Below are 17,267 nucleotides of genomic sequence, written 5' to 3'. Positions count from 1 at the left end.
CTTTTGGCCAAGAAAACCTGAATTTTACAGGCTAAGTAAACTAAAAAGGTAAAGGTAAAGGACCGCTGACAGTTAAGTCCAGTTGCGAACGACTCTGGGGTTGCGGCGCTCATCTCACTTTATTGGCCAAGGGAGCCGGCGTTTGTCCACAGACAGTTTTTCCTGGTCATGTGGCCAGCATGACTAAGCCGCTTCTGGCAAAACCAGAGCAGCGCACGGAAACACCATTTACCATATTTTTTGCTCTATAAGACTCACTTTTTCCCTCCTAAAAAGTAAGGGGAAATGTGTGTGCATCTTATGGAGCGAATGCAGGCTGCGCAGCTATCCCAGAAGCCAGAACAGCAAGAGGGATTGCTGCTTTCACTGCGCAGCGATCCCTCTTGCTGTTCTGGCTTCTGAGATTCAGAATAATTTTTTCTTGTTTTCCTCCTCCAAAAACTAGGTGCGTCTTGTGGTGCGTCTTATAGAGCGAAAAATACGGTACCTTCCTGCCAGAGTGGTACCTATTTATCTACTTGCACTTTGACGTGCTTTCGAACTGCTAGGTTGGCAGGAGCAGGGACTGAGCAACGGGAGCTCACCCCATCGCGGGGATTCGAACTGCCGACCTTCTGATAGGCAAGCCCTAAGCTCTGTGGTTTAACCCACAGCGCCACCCGCGTTCCCTAAGTAAACTAAAGGTAAAGGTAAAGGTAAAGGTAAAGGTACCCCTGCCCGTACAGGCCAGTCGTGTCCGACTCTGGGGTTGCGCGCTCATCTCGCTCTAGAGGGCGTGAGCCGGCGCTGTCCGAGGACACTTCCGGGTCACGTGGCCAGCGTGACGAAGCTGCAGCTGGCGAGCCAGCACCAGCGCAGCGCACAGAAACGCTGTTACCTTCCCGCTATAAAGCGGTCCCTATTTATCTACTTGCACTTAGGGGTGCTTTCGAACTGCTAGGTGGGCAGGAGCTGGGACCGAACGACGGGAGCTCACCCCGCCGCGGGGATTCGAACCGCCGACGATACGATCGGCAAGTCCTAGGCCCTGAGGTTTTACCCACAGCGCCACCCGCGTTCCTCCTAAGTAAACTACCCCCCCCAAAAGACACCAATCGATATATATGCCTGCACAATCTGCTATACCTCTACTAGACCTGAGGAGGAGACAAAAGCACCATTTCACACGGCCTGTGCTTCCCTCTACAGCCCCAAGCTCTAGAAACACACTTATTACAGTGGAACCTCGGCTGTCGAATGCAATCTGTTCCGAAAGACCGTTCGACTTCCGAAATGTTCCGCAACCGAGGCTCAATGGGTGGTCAGCAAATTCCATTGAGAAAATGGGAGAAACTGGAAGCTGTTCAAAAACGCAAGCATTCACTTCTGGTTTTGGGAGATAAAGATTGCGAACCAAATTCAAGCACGGTGGAACAATCACGTCGACGCCCAACAGGCAGGTATTCAACTGGAAAAGCCCCGTGATATTTCCACCGCCAACCTCTTGGTACCCCTTTACCTGTGGGCGATAATGCCGAAATGGCACGTGGCGGGATCGCTTCTTGAACAGGGAAGGCGTCTGCGATGAGGCCGGCCTGGGTAAGAGAAAAGGACATTGTGCCATCGTGACCTCAAGGACACACCGTAATAGGTTCCACCTGCAGTCGCCTTCGAGGAAAGCTGGGAAGCTGTCGCGAGTGCGAAACTCGGGCACCTACCTCCCGATGGGAGTGCAGGCGGGAGTAGTAGCAGGAGGGGCTGGTAAGACGTCATTTCTCTCCCCCGCCTTGTGGATCGAATAGCCATCGGATAGAGAAAAATATCCCCCGTCCATGTCCTAAATGGTTGGGGAACTACGGTTTCAGACCCATGGTAGAAGGAAGTTCCGGATCCGCCAGCTTTTGGACATTCTTATTAAAAAGCTGACGGATCTCCCTGAAGCATTTTTGTTAGGGATTGTAGGAAAAGACCTGCCAAGGAAATTGAAAAAGATCTTCACGTACGCAACAACGGCGGCAAGAGTCTTAATAGCACGAGGATGGAAGAATGAAGAAACCCTGACCAAAGAACTGTGGCAAGAGAAACTGATGGGCTATGCGGAATTGGCGAAATTGACACACAAACGACGTGATAAGGGCAACTGTGACTTTAAAGAAGAACGGGAACCTTTCACAAAGTACTAAAAGAAACAACAAAATGAACTGGACTCCTTGGCAGGTTTTGAATAAACACACACAAACTTTTTATTGATAATATATAGATAGAGAAATTAAGGATCTTTACAATTTTATAATATGCAGAGAATAACATGTGCTGAAAAACCAGAGAGAGGAGCTGAGGGAAGTCTGGGGGGGGTAGGAGGGTGGGTTTTTCTTTTTTGGGGAGGGGTGACGGGGGAAAGGGGGGGAATGAGGATGATGTGTATCTGATAAATTGTGTTGAAATTCCTAATAAAAAATTTTCCAAAAAAAAAGCTGACGGATCTGACCTTTCTTCTACCATCTGTGACTGGGTTAAAGACTTTTTGAGGGATCGGACACAAACAGTGAGGCAGTAATAATAATAATAATAATAATAATAATAATAATTTATTATTTATACCCCACCCATCTGGCTGGGCCTCCCCAGCCACTCTGGGCGGCTTCCATAAAAACAAAAAATACAGTAAAATATCACACGTTAAAAACTTCCCTGAACAGGGCTGCCTTCAGATGTCTTCTGAATGTCAGGTAGTTGTTTATCGCTTTGACATCTGATGGGAGGGCGTTCCACAGGGCGGGCGCCACTACCGAGAAGGCCCTCTGCCTGGTTCCCTGTAGCTTTGCTTCTCGCAATGAGGGAACCACCAGAAGGCCATCAGCGCTGGACCTCAGTGTCCGGGCAGAACGATGGGGGAGGAGACGCTCCTTCAGGTATACTGGACCGAGGCCGTTTAGGGCTTTAAAGGTCAGCACCAACGCTTTGAATTGTGCTCGGAAACGTACTGGGAGCCAATGTAGGTCTTTCAAGACCGGTGTTATATGGTCTCGGCGGCCGCCCCCAGTCACCAGTCTAGCTGCCGCATTCTGAATTAGTTGTAGTTTCCGAGTCACCTTCAAAGGTAGCCCCACGTAGAGTGCATTGCAGTAGTCCAAGCGGGAGATAACTAGAGCATGCACCACTCTGGCGAGGCAGTCTGCAGGCAGATAGGGTCTCAGCCTACGTACCAGATGGAGCTGGTAAACAGCTGCCCTGGACACAGATTTGACCTGTGCCTCCATGGACAGCTGTGAGTCCAAAATGACTCCCAGGCTGCGCACCTGGTCCTTCAGGGGCACAGCTACCCCATTCAGGACCAGGGAATCCTCCACACCTGCCCGCCTCCTGTTAAGTTTGCAGATGATACTACCATAACGGGCCTAATTGCAGGCGGAGATGAAACAGCGTACAGGGGGGAGGTTCAAAAAATATTGACATGGTGCTTAGAGAATAACTTGCACCTAAATATTAGTAAGACAAAGGAGATGGTGTTGGACTTTCGGAGGAAGAGAAGGGAACCTGCCCGTTGTATATCAGGGGGCTGTGTGGAGAGAGTCTCCTCCTTTAAATTCCTGGGAGTTTACCTTAGAGAGGACCTCACTTGGGAAATCAACATAACTCAGGTGGTCAGAAAGGCCCAACAGAGACTCCATTTCCTCAGGGTCTTGCGAAAGAATAATGTGAAACAACAATTCATGAACTCCTTTTACCGGTCCACTATAGAAAGTGTCCTTTCATATTGTATCACGGTGTGGTATGCTGACAGAAAGTCTCTACGGAGGGTGGTGAATACAGCACATGATTTCATGGGCTGTCCCTTGAGTCTGCTAGGTGACATCACAAGGGATCGTTGCCTTAGGAGAGCGAGAAAAATTCTCAGGGATGACTCACACCCCGCCCAGCGCCTCTTTAATCTGGAGGAGACTGGAGGAGGGCAAATGTTGTCCCTATTTTCAAAAAGGGGAAAAGAGAGGACCCAAATAATTACCGCCCAGTCAGTCTGACATCAATACCAGGGAAGATTCTGGAGCAGATCATTAAGCAAACAGTCTGTGAGCACCTAGAAAGGAATGCTGTGATCACCAATAGTCAGCATGGATTTCTGAAAAATAAGTCATGTCAGACTAACCTGATCTCGTTTTTTGACAGAATTACAAGCCTGGTAGATGAAGGGAATGCAGTGGATGTAGCCTACCTTGATTTCAGCAAGGCATTTGACAAGGTGCCCCATGATATTCTTGTAAAGAAGCTGGTAAAATGCGGTCTTGACTATGCTACCACTCAGTGGATTTGTAACTGGCTGACTGACCGAACCCAAAGGGTGCTCATCAATGGTTCCTCTTCATCCTGGAGAAGAGTGACTAGTGGGGTGCCACAGGGTTCTGTCTTGGGCCCGGTCTTATTCAACATCTTTATCAACGACTTGGATGATGGACTCAAGGGCATCCTGATCAAATTTGCAGATGACACCAAACTGGGAGGGGTGGCTAACACCCCAGAGGACAGGATCACACTTCAAAACGACCTTGACAGATTAGAGAACTGGGCCAAAACAAACAAGATGAATTTTAACAGGGAGAAATGTAAAGTATTGCACTTGGGCAAAAAAAATGAGAGGCACAAATACAAGATGGGTGACACCTGGCTTGAGAGCACTACATGTGAAAAGGATCTAGGAGTCTTGGTTGACCACAAACTTGACATGAGCCAACAGTGTGACGCGGCAGCTAAAAAAGCCAATGCAATTCTGGGCTGCATCAATAGGAGTATAGCATCTAGATCAAGGGAAGTAATAGTGCCACTGTATTCTGCTCTGGTCAGACCTCACCTGGAGTACTGTGTCCAGTTCTGGGCACCACAGTTCAAGAAGGACATTGACAAACTGGAACGTGTCCAGAGGAGGGCAACCAAAATGGTCAAAGGCCTGGAAACGATGCCTTATGAGGAACGGCTAAGGGAGCTGGGCATGTTTAGCCTGGAGAAGAGGAGGTTAAGGGGTGATATGATAGCCATGTTCAAATATATAAAAGGATGTCACATAGAGGAGGGAGAAAGGTTGTTTTCTGCTGCTCCAGAGAAGCGGACACGGAGCAATGGATCCAAACTACAAGAAAGAAGATTCCACCTAAACATTAGGAAGAACTTCCTGACAGTAAGAGCTGTTTGACAGTGGAATTTGCTGCCAAGGAGGGTGGTGGAGTCTCCTTCTTTGGAGGTCTTTAAGCAGAGGCTTGACAACCATATGTCAGGAGTGCTCTGATGGTGTTTCCTGCTTGGCAGGGGGTTGGACTCGATGGCCCTTGTGGTCTCTTCCAACTCTATGATTCTATGATTCTATAATCTTCTACAGTGGATGCTCGGGTTGCGAACGTGATCCATGCCGGATGCACGTTCGCAACCCGCGGCGGCACGTCTGCGCATGCAGAGGTTGCGATTCGGCACTTCTGCGCATGCGTGACCGCTGAAACCCAGTTTTGGCAGTCTGCAACCCGAAAAAACGCAACCTGAAGCATCTGTAACCCGAGGATGACTGTGCCCTGGGCAGGAGATATATAAGTATAATCAGCCGTACCAACAGGCTAAAAAATAGCTTCTATCCATGGGCTGTTAGGCTGTTAGAACGGAAAATAACATAGCGAAATTGACTTGCGAGGTGGTGTGTTGTTTGATAAGAGATTGAGTGTTTGGGGAGGGAGGCTCCTTTAATTTAATTGTACACAGGTTGTACAATGACAATAAAGGTATTATTATTTATTATTAGCTCCCATCACCTGGCTGGGGTGTTAGGGGACAGGTATTTTGTCCACCTTTGGTTCTCCCCCCCCCCATTGCACTCAGCTCTCACCTGTGGCTTCTAGAAGCTGTCAGCACAACATTGGTCGCACTCCGGGAACAGGATTAGGCCAGGGTAATCTGAGGATTGCTGTCAGAAGCACAGCAGAGGGAATGATACACACACACAAATGGTTTTGAGGCAGCCAGTGGGGCTGGGATGGCCCCACGGGCATCATTAACGCCCGCCTGAAACTCAAATGGACGAAAACACAAAGATCTTCTCAGCTCCCTCTCTGCTAGCTAAGCTCCTGGGGCTTTATGTCCCCTCACCTGACTCACCTGTAAATTGTCCCCGCCCTGCATTAGTTCCTGCAACACCTGAGGATTGGGGTGGTTGTCCTAAAAAGAAAGAAAAACAGAACCATGAGGGTATGTGGCGTGTTGAATTTATAATAATAATAATTTATTATTTATATCCCGCCCATCTGGCTGGGTTTCCCCAGCCACTCTGGGCGGCTCCCAGCAGAATATTAAAAACACGATAAAACATCAAACATTAAAAGCTTCCCTCAACAGGGCTGCCTTCAGATGTCTTCTAAAAGTCAGGTTTATTTCCTTGACATCTGGTGAGAGGGCGTTGCACAGGGCGGGCGCCACCACTGAGAAGGCCCTCTGCCTGGTTGTTGTTTTTTTCAACTTTCCAATTCCGAAAAGGAGGGGTGCTAAAAAGTTGCAACATGACTAGGGAATTCAAAATATATTAGGTTACATTAATATAATTTAAGCTTTGCTTGATAGGATGTGTGCAAAATTGTATGGAATTCGTTAAATATGATTGCCAAGTACTTGCCGTTGTATTATATTGCTACTTATTTGCTTATAATTAGCGCTAACTTGAATTAAGATTGCCGGAAGAAATATCAACAACCTCAGATATGCAGATGACACAACCTTGATGGCGGAAAGTGAGGAGGAATTAAAGAACCTTTTAATGAGGGTGACAGAGGAGAGCGCAAAATATGGTCTGAAGCTCAACATCAAAAAAACCAAGATCATGGCCACTGGTCCCATCACCTCCTGGCAAATAGAAGGGGAAGAAATGGAGGTAGTGAGAGATTTTACTTTCTTGGGCTCCATGACCACTGCAGATGGTGACAGCAGCCACGAAATTAAAAGACGCCTGCTTCTTGGGAGAAAAGCAATGACAAACCTAGACAGCATCTTAAAAAGCAGAGACATCACCTTGCCAACAAAGGTCCGTATAGTTAAAGCTATGGTTTTCCCAGTAGTGATGTATGGAAGTGAGAGCTGGACCATAAAGAAGGCTGATCGCCGAAGAATTGATGCTTTTGAATTATGGTGCTGGAGGAGACTCTTGAGAGTCCCATGGACTGCAAGAAGATCAAACGCATCCATTCTTAAGGAAATCAGCCCTGAGTGCTCACTGGAAGGACAGATCCTGAAGCTGAGGCTCCAAGACTTTGGTCACCTCATGAGCAGAGAAGACTCCCTGGAAAAGACCCTGATGTTGGGAAAGATGGAGGGCACAAGGAGAAGGGGACGACAGGGGACGAGATGGTGGGACAGTGTTCTCGAAGCTACCAGCATGAGTTTGACCAAACTGCGGGAGGCAGTGGAAGACAGAAGTGCCTGGCGTGCTCTGGTCCATGGGGTCACGAAGAGTCGGACACGACTAAACGACTAAACAACAACAACAAAGCGCTAACTTTCCAGAAGTTAAAATTCTTTGATTTTCCAAAAGCAGTTTAGGAGCTTCTTTATTAAATGTAGACTTACCAGGCTAAATGTTGTCCAGTCACAAAAATAATAGCACATTTGAATTCCTCACATATTTTAAAGACTGCTCACTGAATAAATTTGCAGAAATTAAGTGTCACTGTCTAAAATGACATGCCCTATTATTTTGTGTCCTGGGGTGTTTTGTTGAAGTGAGAACTGATGTAAGAAAACTGCTGAGCGATGTTGGGGTTGTGTAGACTTCCTTTGTGTAGTGTGAACATGGAAGCGAATGGTGTTTTTCGGTGGTTGTATTATTGGGTGTGTTTTAAGATTTATGATTTAAAAAAATGATATATTGTAGTTATGTTGCATTTTGATGTATCCCAATATATTTCAGCGCTTTGCATATTATTTGGGTGTTTTGCTCACGTCTAGAGAGATTTAATTCTGCTACTTAAAACGTGGAATTACGATTATCATTAGCAGCAGTAGCAACATAAGGTTTCAAATGCGCAATTCATACTTTTTGTTGCTTGTATGGATTCCTTTTCGCTGCAATCTGTAAGGCGCTTAGAGATCTGGTACACAGGATGAGATCCTCCCTGCCCGCAGACTGTCTTGCCAGAGTGGTGCATGCTCTAGTTATCTCCCGCTTGGACTACTACAATGCGCTCTACGTGGGGCTGCCTTTGAAGGTGACTTGGAAACTGCAATTAATCCAGAATGCGGCAGCTAGACTGGTGACTGGGAACAGCCGCTGAGACCATATAACACTGGTCCTGAAAGACCTACATTGGCTCCCAGTACGTTTCCGAGCACAATTCAAAGTGTTGGTGCTGACCTTTAAAGCCCTAAAGGGCCTTGGTCCCCCATTTCGACCAGTGCAGTGCGCTCTACATGGGGCTGCCTTTGAAGGTGACCTGGAAACTACAACTAATCCAGAATGTGACAGCTAGACTGGTGACTGGGAGTGGTTGCTGGGACCATATAACACCAGTCGTAAAAGACTTGCATTGACTCACAATTCAAAGTGTTGCTGTCGATCTTTAAAGCCCTAAACGGCCTTGGCCCAGTATACCTGAAGGAGCGTCTCCACCCCTATCGTTCAGCCCGGACACTGAGGTCCAGCTCCGAGGGCCTTCTGGCGGTTCACTCCCTGTGAGAAGTGAGGTTACAGGGAACCAGACAGAGGGCCTTCTCGGTGGTGGCACCCGCCTTGTGGAATGCCCTCTCGTCAGTTGTCAAGGAAATAAACAAATACACAACTTTCCGAAGACATCTGAAGACAACCCTGTACAGTGGTGCCCCGCAAGACGAATGCCTCGCAAGACGAAAAACTCGTTAGACGAAAGGGTTTTCCGTTTTTTGAGTCGTTCCGCAAGACGAATTTCCCTATGGGCTTGCTTCGCAAGACGAAACGTCTTGCGAGTTCTTGCGAGTTTGTTTCCTTTTTCTTAAAGCCGCTAAGCCGCTAATAGCTGCTAAGCCGCTAATAGCCGTGCTTCGCAAGACAAAAAAACCGCAAGACGAAGAGACTCGCGGAACGGATTAATTTCGTCTTGCGAGGCACCACTGTATAGGGAACCTATTAATGCCTGATGTATATCGTGTGTTCTTTTATATTCTGTTGGAAGCCACCCAGAGTGGCTGGGGAAACCCAGTCAGATGGGTGGGGTACAAGTAATAAGTTCTTCTTCTTGTTCATGTTATTTCTCCCCCACATCAAAGTGCTCCCGGGTCTCATGGCTCCACCATACCGAAATAAGGAGATTCAGTTCAGCCCGTAGCACCATGACATCGACCGTGATCGAGGCCACGTGAGGGATATCTGGCTCCAGCAGATGCTCCGGGAAGCAAAGTCCGTCCGTCTGTTCCTCCGAATATCCGTAGAGGCGAAGGACGTCCCGCCCGCCCTGCCAGGAACGTGGGGCACACAATAAATGGGTTGGGGCAACAACAGGAGGAGGGGCTCAGCTGGGACACAGCTTAGCACGGCCTCTGCTAGGAACAGGGCCTTATCTGTGTGGGCCCCCTTCTCAATGGAATATTTTTCACCAGGCTCCTGCTATTAGTTGTAAACAAAATAAAAATAGAAACTCTGAAGCATATAAGAGCAGGGAAGAGCCGAGTGATTGACCCTGATGCTGAAAAGATACCAAAGGACATAGCTGTCAACTGTCCCTTATTTGGCGGGAAAGTCCCTTATCCCAGCGCCGTGTCCCGCTGCCGTCCCTTATTGATGATGTCCCTTAAATTTCCCAGGTTTCAAAGAAAGCAGCTCCTCTCCCTCCCTCCCTGCCGGCCAGGGAGGAGGGAGGCTCCAACTGGGTTGCTTGGCTGCGTTGCTCACCCAATAAGGAGTCTAGGAACGACTGGGGGGTGGAGCTTGCATGCCTTGCGCCAATCAAATCGGCCGCGTTGCCTGGGGACTCGCCTTTGCTCAGCGCTTCCCAGCAGAGAGGGGACGGTGGTTTTCCTTGCTGCATCCCCTTTGCCGGGTTGCTGCGCTGTGGGAACCACCGCTTGAGGCTTCGTTTGGCTGCTAGTTGACTAAAATCCCTTATTTTGGCTGCTGATCCCTTATTTTCGAGTCTGCTGGTCCCTTATTTTCAAATCTGTAAGTTGACAGCTATGCCAAAGGAAGGGGTGGGCAGACAGGCAAGGAATGTTTCTCTCACCTGGATGGTGTCCACCGTGTCCCGGAAAACGGGGTTATTGAACTTGACGGTCCTCCAGAAGCGGGGCTTGTGTGGGTTCAACAGGTTGCGCCCATATTTCTCCAAGATGTTCAGGGCAGTGGAGATGGTACGAAGGTCCTTTTGAGGCTGGGGAAGGGTTCGAAAATTGCCATTGTCTCTTTGCACATTGGTACCTAAACCCCAATCTCCAAATCGCACGAGGCTGTACAGTGGTACCTCGGGTTACAGACGCTTCAGGTTACAGACTCCGCTAACCCAGAAATAGTGCTTCAGGTTAAGAACTTTGCTCCAGGATAAGAACAGAAATCGTGCTCTGGCGGCGTGGTGGCAGCAGGAGGCCCCATTAGCTAAAGTGGTGCTTCAGGTTAAGAACAGTTTCAGGTTAAGTACGGACCTCTAGAACGAATTAAGTACTTAACCCAAGGTACCACTGTACTAAACTCTTCTAAGAACCCCCTTCCTTTGGGTTTTCGTTTGCTAGGCTCTGACCCTCCCAGACCCCAGTTGTCACTGCCATCTCTCACGTGTTCAGAGGGATGAGCAGGGTTCACGGTGCATTCACACCACCTTACACATATCACAAACTTCTTATCTTAGGGACTAGAACCTTGTTCCTGGGGCGCCTTTTTAAATAAACAGCGGAGACCCTGAGGATTCTGAGGCAGGGACTATTCGAATCTGCATCTGTGCGAGGGAATCGCACTGCAAACGATAAACGCCACCGCGACCCAGGCGAAATCCCAGCGCCCCAAAACAAAACTTTGTGTTTAGTAAGCTTGATCCTCTCTTCTACATAACGACTAATTTTGCGGACGCACCCAGAAATGGGCTTGTTTCCTTTCCACACCCACCCTTCCTTGTGTGGAAACCGCATTGCAGGCAGACATTCCACAGGTGAAGCTCCCAGCTGCCCATAGCATCAGAGCTCTTGCAGGGAGAGACACACACTAGATTTGCCTGTCTGACTTCTGAATCTTTCCCCCCCAAATTTCAATCCCCACCCCGGTTTTCTAGACCCCCACCCCTGCCATTGCACACACACACACACACACACACAAACAAAACACTGTCCCCTTACCTGCCCCTGGGTATTGGCTCGTATAATACCCTTGGCATCGATCTCCAGGTATTTTTGGGCCGGGGAAAACGGCATCTCCAGCAGACGCTGTACAGTCTCTGGGTTCTGCTCTAAGGGATTCTCAATCAAAGCAGCTACCAGTTCGTCCCGGAGCGCCATGAATTTGCGCTCCACGTCTCCCATGGCTGCTACCTAAGGAAAAGGAGAAAGAAATATGCAAGGGAAAAGAAAGACTCTCTCCTACGATATCTGTTGGGTTTAACCAAGTATTCCTGTCACCCACCAAAGGGGAAAATAACCTTGACATGAGCCAACGGTGTGACGCGGCAGCTAAAAAAGCCAATGCAATTCTGGGCTGCATCAATAGGAGTATAGCATCTAGATCAAGGGAAGTAATAGTGCCACTGTATTCTGCTCTGGTCAGACCTCACCTGGAGTACTGTGTCCAGTTCTGGGCACCACAGTTCAAGAAGGACACTGACAAACTGGAACGTGTCCAGAGGAGGGCAACCAAAATGGTCAATGGCCTGGAAACGATGCCTTATGGCTAAGGGAGCTGGGCATGTTTAGCCTGGAGAAGAGGAGGTTAAGGGGTGATATGATAGCCATGTTCAAATATTTAAAAGGATGTCATATAGAGGAGGGAGAAAGGTTGTTTTCTGCTGCTCCAGAGAAGCGGACACGGAGCAATGGATCCAAACTGCAGGAAAGAAGATTCCACCTAAACATTAGGAAGAACTTCCTGACAGTAAGAGCTGTTCGACAGTGGAATTTGCTGCCAAGGAGTGTGGTGGAGTCTCCTTCTTTGGAGGTCTTTAAGCAGAAGCTTGACAACCATATGTCAGGAGTGCTCTGATGTGTTTCCTGCTTGGCAGGGGGTTGGACTCGATGGCCCTTGTGGTCTATTCCAACTCTATGATTCTATGATTCTATGATTCTAACCTCAGATCAGGGCGAAAAATGTATTTATTTTTATTCATGCATGCATTAGCAGATTCACATGGCAACTTTCCTTCAAGGAACTAAAGGCAGAGTTCATGGCGGGGAGAGGGGGAAATCTGTTTTGTCTTCACAACAGCCCTGAGAGGTAGGATAAGGCAGAGAGTAGGTGCCCTACCAAAGGTAAATGTCACTGCTGAGCAGGAATTTGATTTAAGTCAAATTCTCTATCCTACCACACCATCACAATGTTAATTCTTTTTTTAAAAAGCTTCCCCCCCAACTAGGATTCCATTTTACAATGCATATAAAACAGAGAGAACAATTTTAGCAATGGGCAAAAAGCGAAAGGTGAAAAACAAAACGATAAAACAGGCATGTAGAATTGAGTGCTTGCGCGTGAGTTAAAATATCAAAGTCCAAGCAAAGATTATCAACTTTATTGGATCGTCAAGTATAGTTCCAGGCTTGTGATGAAGGCTGTCTTGAAAATGATGGTTCTGCTGTATATGTCATAAAGGAATGTCAAATCATATACAAAGCGTCTGGAAGTTTTAGTCCTTGTCGAAATCTCAAATTATCCGCAATTTTCTCCATTGCAGCTATATTCCAGAGTGAGCGGTTACAAGAGACATGTTAATTCTTGACCTGCATATTCTTTCCGCTGCTGGATGCAGCTCAGAAAAATATGAGGAAGTATTTAGCTGCCCATGAAAAACCATATATACAAACTAAATCTTGTTTTGACAATGCCTTTTGAGGGCAGATGAAGAGTTTTAGGGAGATCAGGAGATAATTTCCTCCATCCTGACCTTTTAACACTGCTTTTAGAATTCTTTTACAATACGGTTCACTTTTATGCACTTTCCAATTGCCATTTAAAAAAAATTCTTGTGAGCTGGCTTGAGTATGTTTTAAGAAGAAGTTGTGCCTGAATTAAGAGGGTTTTGGTTTTGGTTTTGAAAAAGAAAGAACTGCTATCCATTTGGCCATGAATAAAGACATCGGTTCCCTCTCCTACAAGTGTTTAATTTAGCAAAACCACGTTAGGATTATTGTTAAGGCTGTTATGAAGGATCATGGTGCGCATTTTGAATACAAATAAACTTCAATACTGAACTGTCATAGGCTGCCTTTTGCAAATTTCACCAGCCTCTAACCTTGAACACCTTCCAGATCTTTCTCTCCCCTCTACAATTTGCGTTATACGGATATAAAATTGTCAGTTTGAGGGTAACTCTTCACATATCCAAGGGAGCAAGACCATAGACTTGCTAATATTTTACAGTAAAAGCCTACTCAGAAGCAGGCAAACCCCACTGAGCAAATCGGTATAAAACTGCTGCCATGTTCAGGCGCCGCATGAATACTTTTGTTCAATTAAATTATGAATTAAATGCCTACACGTGATCAGGGTGAGAAAGAGTGCGGGGGGGAGCAGCTGGAGTTACTTAAAGCTAAGAAATCCACAAAGAATGGATCCTAACCACCAGCCTGGCATCAAGGATAATCTCTTGTAATAGTAGTAATAATAATTTTAACATTTACCCACCATCAGGTTGCACACACAAACCCTCATGGTATTATCGTATATTTTTCTTTGCTGTAAGTCGCTTGGAGATATTCGGGTGACAAGTGACTCATAATTTAACTAAATAATAATAATAATAATTAATAATAATAATGGCAGGCACAAGGGGTGGTGGAAGTTTTTAAGCAGAGGCTTGATGGCTGTTATAAGAAAACTATTGCTCCCTTTCCCTTATGGGGTATCTGGCCACCCATCATGCTTTTGATTTGATCCCATAATAATAATAAAAATAATAACAACAACTTTTTATTTGTACCCACCCTGGAAGAATGGCAGATGAAGGTGATGGATTACATGGAGTTGGCGGAAATGACTGTCAGGATACGAGATCAGGGAGAAGAGTCAGTGGAAGAAGATTGGAAGAAATTTAAAGACTATTTACAGAGACATTGTAAAATTAACGAATCTTAGAATGATGCTGGATTGAAATTAAGTGGTTTCTAGCTATAATGGTTTAAAAGAATGTGAAAAAATGGTTTTTTATAAGTAAAAATTCAAGGTTACAATAATTTAAGATTAAAGATCTGGGTAGAATAAAGAGGGAAAGAAACTGCTGAGCTAATAAATTGAATTGGAATACAAAAAAGGGAGGTATGAGGAGGTCCGAGAAACAAGTAAATGAAAAATAATGTGATGAAAAGATTGATTGTTTTTAACAATTTTTATTTTGTATTTTTTTTTCTTTTTCTATTTTGTAAGGCAAAAATCTTAATAAAAATTTTATTTAAAAAAAAACAACTTTTTATTTGTACCCTGCCCTCCCTGGCCGGAGCCAGGCTCAGGGTGGCTAACATCATAAAACTAACACGGTATCCAAAGCACATAAGAACATAAAAATGTCCCGCTTTTCCTTAAGACGCCCCTCTTTTCATTGGAGAAATGTTGCAGGGTATGGAATTATGCACCCCCCAGCCAAAGAGACAAGTAATCATACAGCCTTTAGAAGGCAGCCCTGTACAGGGAAGTTTTTTTTTGAAAAATTCTTATGTTTTTATATATGTGGGAAGCCGCCCAGAGCACCAACCCAGTCAGATGGGTGGGGTAAAAATAATAAAATCATCATTATTATTATTATTATTATTATTGTTATTATTATTATGGAATAGGACACCCCCATTTTCATCCGAAAATTGTTGGAGGGTATGATTCCGACGCTACGATTTTGTGGAAAACCAGGGGGCGGCTCCTTGCCCTTCTCAGAAGCTTGCAAATCGAAAGCAAAAAAAGGGGGCAGCCCTCCAACCCCCCCTTTGCAAGCAGCGTTTCGCATGGTGCAAACTGACCCGGGAGAAAGCCCCTCCGATTTCGGTGGGGCTGGCGCAGAGGGTCATCGCGGGTGCAGGATCTCAGATTTTGGGGGGGGGTCTGGGAGCAGATCATTTGCAGCTTCCACTTTTGCACAAGGGGGAAGCCTGACTTCCTCCCCAACCCGGGAGGGGGGGAATAAAAGTTGCAAAGGGGGGGTTGCGGGTTGGGTTTCAAGGGGATCCTCCTGCCCCCTTGGAAAGTGGGGGGGGGAGGAAAGTGGGGGGGGGAGCAGGATCTTACCTTGTTTGGGGGCGGCGGGGGGGGGAGGGAGAAATCCAGGCGCGTCACTCACTTGTCATGCGAAACCCCAACAGCTGGTTGCAGAGGAGGAAGGCGGAGGAGAGCAGGAAACGAGGCAGGGCTTGGAGGCAAAGGGAAGGCCGAGAGGAGCCGAGGGGGACCCCAGGAGACCGGGAGGAAGAACTACAAGCCGCCTCTCTCCAGGAATTGCAAAAGAAGAAGAAGAAAGAATGACCGGCGTGCCTCTGAGCATCTGCAGAGCGCCTCTGGCCAACCAACAGCCTGCCCCGCCTCTGTTAACGGAGATATCTGAGGGCTCCCTTGGACAAAAAACAGGGACACCAGCCAGGAATACCAGAGCAAAACAGCAGCCAGTAGACTTGGTCTTTATTGAAGACTGTTGAGACAGGAGTCCCACCTGCCACCAGGTGGAACAAGATGGAAGCCCCGAACAAAAGAGAACCCAAACTTTTATTAGCTGCTCATCCCCATGTTTTTACTTTCTTGGGCTCCATGATCACTGCAGATGGTGACAGCAGCCACGAAATTAAAAGACGCCTGCTTCTTGGGGAAAAGCAATGACAAACCTAGACAGCATCTGAAAAAGCAGAGACATCACCTTGCCAACAAAGGTCCGTATAGTTAAAGCTATGGTTTTCCCAGTAGTGATGTATGGAAGCTACCAGCATGAGTTTGACCAAACTGCGGGAAGCAATGGAAGACAGGAGTGCCTGGTGTGCTCTGGTCCAGGGGGTCACGAAGAGTCGGACACGACTAAACAACAACAAATCCCCATGTTAGGGACACGGGTGGCGCTGTGGGTTAAACCACAGAGCTTGCCAATCAGAAGGTCGGCGGTTCAAATCCCCGCGACGGGGTGAGCTTCTGTTTCTCTGTCCCTGCTCCTGCCAACCTAGCAGTTCGAAAGCACCTCAAAGTGCAAGTAGATAAATAGGTACCACTCCAGCGGGAAGGTCAACGGCGTTTCCGTGCGCTGCTCTGGTTCGCCAGAAGCGGCTTAGTCCTGCTGGCCACATGACCCGGAAGCTGTACGCCGGCTCCCTCGGCCAATAAAGCGATATGAGCGCCGCAATCCCAGAGTCAGTCATGACTGGACCTAATGGTCAGGGGTCCCTTTACCCATGTTACACCTTGGAGAAATGTATGGAGTCCCCAAATGTATTTAATTAATTGCTTCATTAGCTCCTGGGATTATTTTGCTAGTGTTATAACCAAAATCTGCCCTTTTTCCATAAGGGGTATCCAAGAGCCCATATAGGGTCCTTACATAGGTTCCCTATTGGTAGGTGAAAATAACAGAGGCCAACCAGAGAATATTGAGAAGCAAAGCAGCTAGTAAGCCTGATCTTTATTGATCTGTTGCAACAGGGTGCTCCCCTCACACGCAGGAAAGGAGGATCCAGAACCAAGGTGTGCCTGCCCTTATTTTAAATTTTAAATTCCCTGCCCTGGAGCTCCAGACCATCCCTCCATACATCATACATCCATCGCGGAAGGGGTGTAACCCAAGACCACCCTCCACAAACATCATACCTACATCACAGAAAAGGCGGTCTACAACAGAAATTTGAGTGTTGCTGTTTTTCCTGTCTGCCAGGTTATCTGATAATGCCTTATCTGATTGCCTTTCCTGGCAGTCTGCCCATTCCTTTGAAAAGGTGATTTCTAAATTCCTGTAACAAGGAAGGTTTTTTCACCTCCTCCCTCCTTGCAGAGAAATCATTTGGTCAGCTTGGGAGTCAAAATGGTTTCAGGGCTGTCTTCCTGTGCTGCTCCAGACATGTGGTTTATATATTTATGTACGTGTTTGCTTGGTACATTTATGAACATTTATTATATATCTAAGACCTTCAATTTCTTTTTTTTAAGATTTCTTATT

The 17,267-nt window shown here is 46.8% G+C and overlaps 1 protein-coding gene across 1 annotated transcript in view; it reads right to left on the bottom strand.

The window, feature by feature from the left end:
• The window catches only part of RNF31 (ring finger protein 31), a 44,248-nt gene extending 28,792 nt beyond the window's left edge, over positions 1–15,456 (bottom strand). The window contains exons 1-6 of the mRNA XM_053362887.1: positions 15,368–15,456; positions 11,290–11,481; positions 10,191–10,337; positions 9,270–9,425; positions 6,112–6,171; positions 1,499–1,574 (exon numbers count right to left, since the gene is read on the bottom strand). Of these exons, the coding sequence (XP_053218862.1) occupies positions 1,499–1,574; positions 6,112–6,171; positions 9,270–9,425; positions 10,191–10,337; positions 11,290–11,472 (622 nt within the window). The 5' untranslated portion in view covers positions 11,473–11,481; positions 15,368–15,456. The remainder of the gene's footprint in view (positions 1–1,498; positions 1,575–6,111; positions 6,172–9,269; positions 9,426–10,190; positions 10,338–11,289; positions 11,482–15,367) is intronic.
• Positions 15,457–17,267: the final 1,811 nt, after the last annotated feature.

This window comes from Podarcis raffonei, chromosome 13 (genome assembly GCF_027172205.1).
Source record: "Podarcis raffonei isolate rPodRaf1 chromosome 13, rPodRaf1.pri, whole genome shotgun sequence".
Lineage (NCBI taxonomy): Eukaryota > Metazoa > Chordata > Lepidosauria > Squamata > Lacertidae > Podarcis > Podarcis raffonei.
This window is presented reverse-complemented; position numbering and strand designations above follow the sequence as displayed.